This window comes from Mycteria americana, chromosome 12 (genome assembly GCF_035582795.1).
Source record: "Mycteria americana isolate JAX WOST 10 ecotype Jacksonville Zoo and Gardens chromosome 12, USCA_MyAme_1.0, whole genome shotgun sequence".
NCBI classification, from domain to species: domain Eukaryota; kingdom Metazoa; phylum Chordata; class Aves; order Ciconiiformes; family Ciconiidae; genus Mycteria; species Mycteria americana.
The window spans coordinates 4,053,873-4,066,314 of record NC_134376.1 but is presented as its reverse complement, the minus strand read 5'-3'; the positions used below and the strand labels follow the sequence as shown (position 1 = coordinate 4,066,314).

Sequence of the window (12,442 nt, the reverse complement as noted above, 5' to 3'; positions counted from 1 at the left end):
TCATGCCGTGAGCGTCTTCTCTTGTGAAGGAGAACATATGATTTTGAAGTGGCCATCGTCAGGGCTGGGAATGGCCCCAGCGCTTCCCATGCTGCATATCCCGGTGTGAGAGGGAGCAGCTCTTTCCCCTGTATGATAGGAGGTGCTGTGGCATGATTTGGTCTCTTGTACAGCAGAGCCGTGTCCAGGGAAGCAGAAGCCACAGGTTTCCACCGGCTCTGGGACCCTGCCGCCGGTGGATCCATCACCAACGCTGCCCGCTTCCACCAGACGATCTGCAAATAAACTGTGTGTTAGCCTAAGGGCTTTTAGGGGCACCTTGGACCCAAGAAATGCTTTGCAGTGCTGCACTAGAGCCTATAAAGAGCCGGTCCTGGAACCGGAGGGGCCATCCACCCCCGCCACTTTGATAAAGCCCGTGGCACCGTGTGTTGTACGTAATGCATCGCCTCCGTGCTCGCACCTCGTCCTGCCACCCTGGGAGGTGAGATCTGAGGGGGAAATGGGAAAGTGCCTTGAACAGGAAGGTTTAGCGCTAAAGGAACTGTAATATTTATAACATTACACGTAAATTGTCTTTTCATTAAATGCCGCTTTTGTAGCGTATGCAACTGCAGCGGTGCAGCACTGTGGAAGGTGCCAGAGCTCCAGCGAGTGCCGCGCGGCAGGCTGGCTGCCCGCGGCCGGTTCAGGGGACCCGTGACACGCTGCGGGCTGGGCGCTAGCTGTCGAAGGGCTCTGCTCCGTCATCTGAGATCTGATAAGCGAGGTTAGACGAGGGGTATTAAAAAGCACACAGTAAATCTCTTTGAACCTGGCGGCCTCCCTGAAAAGTGAACATTCAATGCCACTGTGTCCTTTAACCAAAGCGGATAGGAATGGCTTGAATTACAGTTCTGCTGCAGAGTGACTCCGAGCCACACACCAGCTCGTGGGCTTTTTCTCTGTGATTTTTGACATCCAGCGTGACTGGCTTTGAAGCGTACGTACATAGACATGTATGGGTATACATGTCTGTAGGTAGACAGACCTTTTTATTTTTAAAGGCAGGGGAGGAGAGGAGGAGGGAGAATAAAAACATCTTTCCTGTGTTGACTTACTGCATGTTATCCTCTCCCTATCTTTTCTCCCTAAAGCAAAGACTTGTGAAGCCCCTCTGGTTCCAGGGCTTCAGGGTTTGATGCTGCAAGATAATTCAGCAGACCGGCTGCATCATTAGGCTGTTGGAAGGAGCAAGTAGCCTGTGTTACCGTGGCTCTCGCCAGGCAGCAGTTCGCCCCAAAGCAGCCCCAGCACAGCCCTGAGTGAAGGAACCCAGAGCTGCAATTGCCACGGAAGCCCGGGCTCTTCCTTGGGCAGGTGGTTCATTTTGGAAGAAGGTTGGCTTTTTGCAACTACTCCTCCCCGTGGCTCAGCCTCCAGATAGAGACTGGAGAGTTGCTGGTTGCTGGTGCAGCTCCAGCCCTCAGCCCAGCCCCTGCGTGGCAGTGGGAAGCCGTGCCTGCGATTTTGCAAGAGAGTGACTGAGAAGGGGGTTACGATGGAGAATCCGGGCACGGGGATACAGTCCTGCTGCTCTCCCAGGCTCAGACTGAACCGCGTTGCGTGTTGTTTGCTTTCCCTCCCTACCCCTCTTACGAACTGGCTCCGCTTCCCGTCCCTTGCAGCGGCACCCGGGAGCCTGTCCACCACAAGCTCCCCATCCTCTCCCAGTCCCCCCAGTGCAGCCAGCACTCACCTTTGGAGGAGTCCTCCCTACGGTGGCAGGTCCCGGCGCTGGCTTGGCAGGAGACCACCTCTCCCCTCCTCCGCAGGTGGGTCCAGCCCAGGAGCAGGGAGCAGATGAGGGCGCAGAGGCAGAGCCCCAGCAGCAGGTACACCACCAGCCACGGCTCCTGCTCCGCGCACGCCTTCTGCTCCAGCACAGCCGCGGGCGGCGAGGCCATGACCAGGGCGCCCGCTGCGGGCCAGACAGAGACGGGTGTGCTTAGAAACCCCTCAAGTACATGCTTCACACTATTGACCTTCCCCCTTCTCCAGTCATCACGTCTCAACCCCAATGTAGGAATTGCAGATCTCAGGAAAAATAACCCGTCCCCTCCCGCTCCCCCTCCCCGAGGGCTGGAGGCACCTCAGCAAGGTGGGAAACGCGACTACCGATCCTGCCGCTGGCTGGTAGGGCCGAAGGACAGGTCTGTAAAACACCGACACACAAAAGGGGAAACGCACTGCACGATGGAGTTGTATGATGGAGAAAACGGGAGAGAGGGACGTGCCCTGCCTTTCTTTTCGCTGGTCCCAGTGAAATCACAGAATCACAGAATCGTATCGGTTGGAAAAGACCTTTAAGATCATCAAGTCCAACCAGAAACGGCAGCGCACAAGCACACAGCCCCCCGGGGTGAAGAGAGGGGGGTTTGCTGCCCCTTCCCTGGCTTCGGTCCCGTAACCTGGCTCCTCTTGCAGCCCAGCCCCGGGGGGGCCCTGCCCCACATCCCCGCCTCGCCCGCCCTCGCGCGCGGCCTTACTTTCGCAGGACGGGGCGCATTGCTTCGGGTGCTGCCCGCAGATCGTGGTGCAGTTGATGCACTTTTCCAGGAGCTTGTCGTAGTAGAAGCCGGCTCTCCTATTGCAGTCTATGGACTCTGCGGGAGGGGAGGGAGACGAACACGGTGTCCTGAGCATGTCCTCCTCCTCCTCTGTCATTTGAGCACGAGGCTCCCAAACCACTGCCCTCCCACCCCCCCCCACTCCCCCCGGTGCCTGGGTTCGTGCGAGGACGAGCCCGCGGCCGCTCTGAACAAGCTCACGGCTCCGACAGGCGCCGGGCGAGTCCTGCACGCTACCGTAAGTGTTGACAACCTCTCCGGGGCTGGCAGGGTGACAGATCCAAGGGATGTGCGGTGGTGTTCGCCTGTGTGATGAATACTGGGAAAAGGCGTCTGCCGGCAGCTGCGCGGGGAGGGGACGGTACGCGGCCAGACGTGTGCAGCCGTACCCGCCTGCAGCAGGGAGCTGCTGGTTGCTGCTCTTAGAGCTGCTGCTGCCCCGGGGCTTGCACGGCTTTTCGGGACACACCAAAACCTGCCTGAGCGCTGGCTCGGTACCCCGGGGATGGCATCTCCTGTCCTCAACGGGCAGACATGACTTGTTGCTGCGTGCAGCCCTGCCACGGGGCGGGGGCCCCTGTGCCCAAGCACAGGGTGCAGCAGTCCTAGACCGCGGCTCGCCGGGGAGGGAAGGGGACACGCACAGGGTTGTGTACAGGGTTTGGGTGCAAAGTGCATCCGTCTCTCTTCCTCCTCCTCGCCTGTTATCACTGCACCTTGGTGCCTGCCCCAGCACAGGGCTCACAGTCCAGCCTTGCAAACATACAGCTTGAGTTTATAATTATCCACATCAGCTGAACCTGCTGTATCTCGAGGCCCTGCCTTTGGAGGGTGGGGTGTCACCGAGGGGGATATGAGTGTTGACGCAGCTCGGGGAAGGCTCCCTGTGACCCCAGAAAGGAGAGGTACAGGGACGTGGACAACTTGATCCTGGTCTGTGCTGAGCTGTTGCCAGACCCAGCCCATCGCTGGGAAGCTGTCACGTTCCCCAGCATTTTTGGCTTGAAGCTCTGTTAAGCTGAGCCGGCTCGGTGCCTGCCCTGTGGCTCATCCCAGGGCCTGATTTCCCCTCCCAGCTTTGCCCCATCGCTGCCTGCTCGGTCCGAGGACAGCCCCGCAGGCCACGGCCCCACGGTGCCCACGACCGGCCGCCCGGCACTCACCGCACATGGCAGCACACCTCCTCACTGTGGACCGGCCGCATACGAGGCTGCAGGGGATGCACTGGCAGACGAGGGTGTCCCAGTACTGCTGGTCAGTGCAGTTGTTCATGGCATCCCACCTGACGCGCGTCCCATCCATGGCTGCAGAACGGGAGGCAAGTAGGTACGGGGCGGCCCTGCAGCCACCTCGTCCCTTTGCTAGGGCTGGTACCCCTCGCGGGGGGATGCCCGGCTGTGCCCCAGCCCTCTCTGGTCCTAGGCTTGGGCAAGAGCATACAGCAAAATCTGCTTCAGGCTTAGCAAGCTCTTCAAATTATAACCCTACGTGAGCATGTCCTGTGCCGGTCCCTGGGGTCATGCAGGGAGACCCCCCCCCAGCTTATAGGTGGCCCTGTGCTGCGCCCTGAGGGTCTGGGGATGCACAAAACTGCCTGCGGGAGTACGAGTAGAGGGAACCGCTCCTGTCTTTACATGCTTTTCTGAAACTAACAGAAATACGACCAGAATGACCGCTGGCAACGTCTTCTGAAACCATTTTTAATTCTGGAAACTTCTGAATTCCTCTGTGGCATCAGGGCGGTTCGTGCCACCCTGTGCGTAATTTCTGACATCCCTCTTTGGTGTTCTGGCATCATAATGAAACCCGATTTTGATGTGTAAAACTCCCCTAAGCAGCAGAAGGAGGGACGTCTCTCTGGGAGAGCTTTGAGCACTGGTTTAACTGGCGCCAGCTGGGACACCTGGAGGTGGCCGTGCCCTTGCCCCTGCAAGGAGCTCTTTGTCCCGTCCTCCTCTGCCGCGGTGTGCCCTGTGCCTGCGTGGGCTGGATGCGATGCCAAAGGCACAGGAGCGAGGCATTGGCAGCAGCCCTCAGCAGCACAAAAATCTAGCCAACAACTTAAAATTTTAAGGATTAGCTTGCTAATGAGCATTTACTTAATTAGCAGCTGAAATATTTGTGCATGTCCCCATCTTTGGGTGCTGCATATCTCTGTCCGCAGCCTCACCTGTGCCGCCGCAGGGTTTGGCCTTGGAGGCAACCCAAGTGATGGTCTCAGTCCCTGGCTGTGCCCCTGCTGACCCCCCACTGCTCAGCAGTACCCGCCGGCGTGCCGTGCCGTGCCGTGCCGTGCCGTGCCGTGCCATGCCGCACACGGGGTCTGCGGCAAGTGCAACCGAGCAACTTGCAAGTTTTTAAACACCGCAGGAAGCGCTAACCCAGCACGACGGCGGCCGCAGTGGAAATGTGCCATTTGCTGACCGAGAGGGCTGGTGGGTGACCGCATCCCTCTGCGGAGCCGCACCAGGGAGCCACAGCTGTTTCCTGCCCGTGCTGACAGGACCCGAAAGGTTTAAAACTCCCCGATGCCGCAGCACGGTGCCGGCCTCCGCATGCCCAAAGGCTGCACGTTGCCTCGGCCGGAGCCTCTGCACCGCAGCGGTTGCAAAGCCAAATTTTGATTTTTATATAGAAACCCCCCTGTACTCTGGTGGGGGTCTCTCCTTCTCTCTCTCTAGTACTTGGGAGTGTGCAGCAGTCGGGCACTTTGCATGTCCGTCTGTCCTGCTGTTGCCCGCACAGCACTTTCCCTGCAGAGGGGCTGAGGATGGGCTCCCTCCGCTGCCTGCTGTGAACTGGCTCCTACCTGGGGCAGCACATGTAAAACCCTTCATTCTCAGGGATAAATCCACTCTGCACAGGGATGCTGGCCTTATAGTCCCAGTTGTTCAATTAACATTGCCATAAAATTAAATAATTACTTTCTGTTGAGCTGACTGAAGACATTCCCCAGGGCAGAGCGAGGCTCAGGCCGGCGCTCTCCTCAGATGCTCTTTGAAGGTATTTTGTACCCAAAGAGAAGAAAGAGAAGACCCCCACGGATGGCGGCGAGCCCTACGGATGGCGGCGAGCCCTGCGGATGACGGCGAGCCCTGCGGATGGCGGTGAGCCCTGGGGATGGCGGTGAGCCTGGCCATCCTTGAGCTACGGTGGGGTTTCACATGGGATAACTGCATGGGAAACGGAGATTCGGGGCTGTGTCTGAGCTGGGGGGCCGCAGGCTGGGCAGCTCTTTCCCCGCTGCTGCTCTGCTGCGAGGGCAGGTCCAAGCTGGGTGTTTGGCCCCATCCAGGAAAAATCCTGCCCGATGGCTGAGCTCCCCTCCCCGGGGAGCCTCAGGGTGTCCGTGGTGCTCCCAGCACGGCGCAGCCAGGCTTTGCAGCCACACGCGTTCCAGCAGAGCTGGCTGTGTCTCCCCCTCTGCACCCACCAGGGACCAGCACCCCAAACTCCCCTATGGACCCCTCGTCCAAAGCATTAAGCGACCATTTCGTCTCCAGCCCCACGGCACTGACCGTCTTCAGCAGGGTGGAAGCCCTTTGTGGTGGCTCTGCCCCTCCAGTGAGAGCCCGGGGAGCCCCTCCGCTCCCTGCCAGCACTCTGGAAATGTCACCGTGGCCCCAAGGCCTGGCACGGACAAGCCCCTCACCCCCATCTCCCTGCGCAGCCCCTCCACGGGATAACTCACGTTTGACTCTCCCGCAGCGTCTAGTCCCCCTCGGCTCCTGCCATTGCACTGCGAGCTTCAGCCCTGAGCCCGTGCATTGCTTAGGAGGTTTATTATTAGAGATAGATTTGATTAATGCCTGGGCTATGCGTTTCCTGGGGTTTCCCCTTATCCCTTTGATGCAAATCTGCCACACGCGCAGCGCATTGCATTGGCTCACCGGGCGTCCCTTGGCTGCCGGGACTCGGGGGCCGGGGAGGGAGGCACCCGGTGTGTCACCGGGCGTGGGGTAGGGGTGTCCTGGGGCAGGCGGCCACGTTGCAGAGGGGCTTGCAGGGGTGGGGGCTCTGCGGCACTTGCCCTTGCATCGCCTGGCTGCAATGGGATGTTTCCTTCTGCAGAGAAGGACGTTTCGCTCTGTAGAGGCGGCAGTTACCCTGGGTCAGGAGAACCGGCAGGCGACCCTGTGGCCATTGCTTTCCCAGGCTTTGGCGAGAAGGAACGGCTATGTCAGAGCAAGAGGCCGTGCGGCCCCAGGGGATGCCACTGCGTGGGGCTGCAGGTGGAGAGGAGCAAGTCCCTCTCGCTGGAGCTCTGTGTCACGGCCGCAGAGCCCCGCGGGTAGCGTCCCATCGACGCCGAGGGCCGGCCACCCTCGCCTGCCGGAGCAGCTGCAGCTTACCCTGCCCCCGGCCAGGACCAAGCATCGCTCTGCGCACCCGTCCTTTCCCTGTCCGCAGGCTGGTCAGCCCACGCCGCTGGCCTGTCTCCTGCTCGCGGCATGTAGAGCATCTCGCGGGCCCCAGTAAGATGCTTTAAACCCTGCTTTTCTCTAGTGCATCCGTGTCTCGGAGGCAGGTGGGTTGCAGGGGGGCTGCGCTGCCCTGTGCTCCTCTGCATGGGCAACGGAGGTCCCGGCTGGGCTTGGGGCCCCGCGCTGCCCTCGCTGCTGGCAGTGGAGGTGCACGAAGCATTAATAACACAGCTTGGCTTTCACAGAGGGAAAGAGCTACCTCTGTGCTGCTGGCAGCCTCCAAGAGTATAGCTGTATATTTATTTTTAGATCTCACCTCACCCTGCAAGTGGAATGGGCTAGATCAGCAACTCGTGAAGGAGCAGCCAGGCAGCACCCCCGGGGCTGCCTCGGAGCTGGGCTTCAGACTGCGCTGCGGTGCTGAGAGCCTCTGCCCTCGCTCGGCCGGCGCGGGAGGGAGCGGGCTGCCGTCGCCAGCACGGCTGCCCCGGTGCCTGCCATCAGCAAAATACCCTGGGTAGATCTGGCCGGTGGCACGACGCTCCGTAGAGAATGTCTAGTGAAAGTAAAGCCGGACTGTGCGGTTACTGGTTTCCCCTTTTCCACGGGCAGTGCATCCATTTCTAGAGGTTTCTCCCCCTTTCCCGCAGAGGTGCTGGGCAGGGCTGTGCCGTGGCCGTGGCCGTGGCCGTGCCACCGGGAAGGGGCAAGGGGTGCTGGGAACGCGGCAGGACAGTGACTCAGCTCAGCCCGGTGGGACCTTTCTGCAGAAGCAGCTGAGGGGGGAAGGAAGAAGCAATACCTGTTACTTTCTATAAACATCAGCGGGGCAGCGTCAAGGTTTTTTCCGTTCAGTTCGAAAACTCCTACTTTGTGCTTACCGCGGTGAGCTGCAACTGAGAGAGCCCAAAAGGCCGCTTGCAGGGTGCAACGCTCCGTGTCCGCTGCGGGGACATTGGAGGCTGAACCTGCTCACAGGGAACAAAGCCCAAAGCAGAGGAACCCGGCACCTTGCGGCTGCTCAGCCCCGCAGTGGCTGGATGTGGCCCATCGTGTCCCAGCTCCTGCAGGAGGGAGGGAACCGGCATCGGCACCATGCGATGGACCGTGAGGCTTGGAGCAAGGCCTGGGAGAGGAGGCACGCCGTGGCCGCGGGGACACTGCAGCACCGATGCTGTGCCGCATGTCGTGGCTCTGCACGTGCATCTGATTGCAAAGGATGGGATCATTGCTGGGCTTGAGTGGGGAAGACCTGTGGAGGGTCCTGGGAGGGAGCAGGAAGGCAGAGGCATGGCTGGGAGCGGGGCTGCATGGTGCAAGGGCTTGGGGAGGGGGGAAATGCACCTTTGACTGCACGTAGCTGGTGGCCATCCATGCACAGACTCGTCCCACTAGTGCTGTGCCCCGGGCAGACAGCAGATCCCACGGCCCGTTCGCCTGCAGAGCTAAAGCCGACGGCAAAGGAAATCATGATTTCGGCATTGCCTGCGCCACTTGAGCGTGACAGAGCATGGCCCTGGAGCGATGGTCCCAGCCCTGCCCTCTGGCTCTCGGGGTTTTGCAGGGGAAACCTGCCTCTGTAAATAGCAGCCGGAGACTTGCAGTTTCCACCCTGGTGTGCCCTCAAGAGGGAAGTGAGAAGCACTTGGGGGTGGTTTGTCCCTCCTCACTGAGCAGAGATCAAGCAGTGTGATTTCGGCTTTAAAATTCTCTGTGTGCTGCGACCGGAGCCCCATCTTCTCCGCCGTGCGCCCCAGCAGCCTGACTCTCTGTGCCCCAAGCAGCATCACCCTCTCCCGCAGCCTCCGAGGACGGCGCGTGGCCCTTAACCACCTCCGACCGCGGTCCCCCGTGAGCTGCCATCTCACAGCCAAGGCGGTGGCTGACGGCCTGCCCTGCCTGGGGACGTCCCTGTGCTCGGGGACACGGCAGGGATTGGGCAGCAGCCTCCAGCACCCTGTTCTGGGTTCCTGGGTTAAACCCTTCCTTTGCTGTGTGCCACTGATGAGAGAGCATCGCTCGGCAGTTCCCCGTGCAGCCTCCCAGCGCGGTGCGTCCCTCTGCGTGGCTTGGCATCCCACAGCGTTCCCCTCCCGCATCGTTTTGCATCCTTCAGCACCCATCTGCATATGGCTCCAGGGATGCCACAGTCTATTTGGGGTGATAGAGCCCAGTTTTGTCCCGACAAGAAAATGGTTTTTTTTTTTTCCTCTGGGCTCTTGCTCTAGTGGCATTGCTGCAAGGAGAGCTGCAGGTAACAGGCAGACAGGGTGGGTAATGCTTGGCTCGCTCTGAAAATTTTGGGGGGCAAAAATTTGCCTCGCCCTCCCTTTGAGCAGCTTTGCTGGGATATTTTCCTCCCAGCCTCTCCTCAGCCCGTCTGCCTTTTGCAGTCCCAGTGCTCGGGCAGGGCTGGGCCTTGGCCAAGGCGTTTGCTCGCACATGTGCTCCCTTTGGGACCTGAAAAAAGGGGCTGGGGGGCGGGGGAAGGGGAAGAGGAGTCATTTTGGATCGAAACCGGTAACTGCGAGGCCGGGCTGAGCGCAGATGGCTCCGAGCGCGGCTGCTGAGGACTCATTTCTTTCACCCTAATTCCCTGTGGACACGTGCTCTCGAACGTGCAGGGGTCAGGATGCACCCGTCCCCTGCGCACTGCCTGGCTGTCCTCCGTGTCCTGCCACCGCCACCGATTCCTCACGGCAAAGCGCAGAGCTGCTACGTGACCGAAGCCATGGGGTTGCTGGCGCACAAGAGCCGCTGCCTGGTTTTTGGGTGCGGGCGGGTGCACGGCGGGTCCGTGGTGGCACACCGGGTGTCGCGCAGGACCCGCACCCGCGCGCAGCTGCGGACCCACGGCCGTGCCGCCGCCATCCCGTTCGTGAAGAACCGCCACGCCACGCTTGCGGCCACGTCTCGAGCAGCCCTGGCTGCCTGCCCTGCCTGCAACGCCGGCAGCCAAGGGCAGTGGTGGCTCGGCCCGGGGGGGGCTGGAGGGCCCCGGGGTGCAGCTCCAGCTCCCCACTCCTGCAGCCCAGGGGTGCCCACCCTGCGCCTGGATGCGATGCTGGGCCTGGCCGTGCTCCCGGCTGTTTGGGTCTCTCCCCAGGAGATGGCACCCTTGGCTAGCCCAGCCTGGCTCCCTGCTGGGTGCTCTGGTTGCCTTTGCAACCCAGACACCCTCCAACTGGCCGCTCCGGCCCTGCGTTCGCCCAGCCAGGCCAGGGCTTCTGTGCCAAGGAGGATGCCACCCCACAGCAGCCAGGCTGGCTCCTGCCCGCTCCCCGGGGCCAGCCGGGCCTCCGCGCCTCCGTTTGCACCAGCCCCTCGTGCACGGTGGGGTTCAGATGCCCCCACGCACCCCTCACTGCTCCGTTCCCCCCCCTTTGCACCGCGGTCTCATCCTGCCACCGCCCCGCGGGGCTGCAGCGGGGCATCATCCCAAGGACGCTCAGCACCCACCCGTGTCCAGGTGCTGCGGCAGCCCCCGTGCCGTGGGGTCTGTCCCCTGGCGGCGGCTGTGCCAGGGGGCTGCAGGCGAGCCCCGGGGCAAGCCAGGCTCCAGAGGTGCCTGTGTGCGTCATGGGGGGCAATGCTGCCAAAACCACCTTGCCAAAACCTGGCACAAATCGGGAGAGGGAAGCGTTACTGAAAACCAGGCTGTGTTCAAGGCCGGCTCCCAAAACTCGGTAGCCAGCTGGAGAGCAAGGACAGCCGGACGGGAAAAGCCCCGGCTTGGCGGAGGGCTGGCACGGAAGTGAAGATAAAACCCTATAAATGCATAGCGAAGGGGCAGGGAGAGGAGGCTTCGGGCTGGGACTGTGCTGAGGTGTAAAGCGTGGGTGGCAGATAAGGGAGATGAGTCAAAGAAGAATCTTTGGCCAGAGCAGCTAATCGGATAACACGCTGTTTTTAACCTGGCAGGAACAACTCCCCATCCCCACCTCCGACGTTGCTGGATTTTCTCAGGACAAGAGGCGTTTCTGGCAGGACCCTCACGGGAAGGGGCTTGCAGGCTGCCGAGGAGCTCTGCTGTTAATTTTTAACACTAAAAACCCTGGGGAAATTCCAGAGGGCTGGAGGGCAGCCAGTGGGAGTCTAATATTTAAAAGGGATAAAAGGGCTGACCCTGGGAATTACAGACCAGGTAGGCTGATCGCAGTCCCTGGGCAAATTATGGGCTGGGTAATTGGGGATACTGTCAGCCAAAAATTAGAAGCTAAAAATATAATTAAGGTCGTTAGCTTGGTTTCATGGATGGCAGCTCCTGTCAAGTGAGTCGGCTTTGGTTTTTGGCATGACTCTGGGCTGGCTGATAAAGCTAATTGTGTTGCTGCATTATAATGGGTTTCTCCAAAGTACTTAATTTACAGCCATGTGACATTTTCATTTATAAAACTTGCATTATATGAAGTCAGCAGAGCAGACATCCGACGGCTGCAGCTGGCAGCTCAGGGGCAGTGGCCAAGGGGGCTAGCGATGGAGAAAGCTGGAGGGACCTGATTTTGCACGGAACAATATTTTTAGCAGGGATGCTGAGGCTCGCGGTGAGAGGGGGGTCGGCAGGACGGTCAGCCGTTGCCCTCGCAGGGGGATCCGCTCTGCCCGGCCAAGCAGGCAGGGCCCAGCCGAAAGGTGGGGGGGGGCACGTGTGGGAAGAAAAGAGCCGGATTTTCCCTGCTAAAGCACAGCGAAGTCCAATGGCAGGAAGCAGCCGTGGCACCCGGTCACCGATAACCCGACCGGGAGTGTAATTAACCATTGGCCCAATTTTAGGAGAAGGGTATGAACTCGCAGGCGTTTGGCGTCTCTGGACAAGAGCAAATCTCTGCTTGGTGGGACATGATTTAATGCAGCTTCTGGGACAAGCTCAAGCCTCTGTGTGTGTGTGTATGTGCGTGCACACACACATCCAGCAAAGCAGAGGGCTGCGCCGAACCATCCTCGTGGTCTTTTCCAGCCCTGTGGAAGCTGCATCCTCCTCTCTGGGCTGCATCAGCTGCAGTCGAGCGCTGTGGATTTCCTCCCGTGGATAATTTGGGTCCTTTTATTTTTCCCAATGGGAAAATTGGGCACAGGTAGGGCACGGCACAGAGATAGTACCTGGGGCAGCCCAGGGGACTTTCCCTCCATCTGTGAGGGTGTTTTTCACCCCCATACAGATTTCTAACCTGTGGGTTTCACCCCTGTTAGATGCAGGGTGGCTTGCGGGGCATTCAAGCCTCCCCTGGCCAGTGGCTCCCCTGCCAGATATTCCCCAGGCAGAGCTGGGCTGGGGGCTCTGGACCCCCACACAGCCAGCCTGGCTGGCTCGAGGGGCCGCATCCAGTCCCCCACAGCTGGGACTCGGCTCGGTGCTGGGCAGGAGGAGGGGAGCCCTCGCAGGCGCCGCTCCGTCCCAGCCTGGATCCA

General features: G+C 60.4%; 1 protein-coding gene across 1 annotated transcript; it reads right to left on the bottom strand.

The window, feature by feature from the left end:
- Positions 1-6,421, bottom strand: TNFRSF13B (TNF receptor superfamily member 13B). Its single transcript, XM_075515623.1, has 5 exons — positions 6,301-6,421; positions 3,773-3,913; positions 2,524-2,645; positions 1,739-1,997; positions 1-275 (listed from the first exon to the last, which is right to left on the bottom strand). The coding sequence occupies exons 2-5, from the start codon at positions 3,909-3,911 to the stop codon at positions 1-3; spliced, it is 795 nt and encodes a 264-aa protein (XP_075371738.1). The 5' UTR covers positions 3,912-3,913; positions 6,301-6,421.
- Positions 6,422-12,442: the final 6,021 nt, after the last annotated feature.

What these genes read in the sequence shown, in the direction of transcription:
- TNFRSF13B (XM_075515623.1), bottom strand. Translation starts at nt 3,911, where the DNA reads ATGGATGGGACGCGCGTCAGGTGGGATGCCATGAACAACTGCACTGAC. An exon ending in GAGGTGTGCTGCCATGTGCG is followed by an intron (nt 2,646 to 3,772) that starts GTGAGTGCCGGG and finishes CCCCTCCCGCAG; the next exon opens with AGTCCATAGACTGCAATAGG. An exon ending in TAGGGAGGACTCCTCCAAAG is followed by an intron (nt 276 to 1,738) that starts GTGAGTGCTGGC and finishes GTTTATTTGCAG; the next exon opens with ATCGTCTGGTGGAAGCGGGC.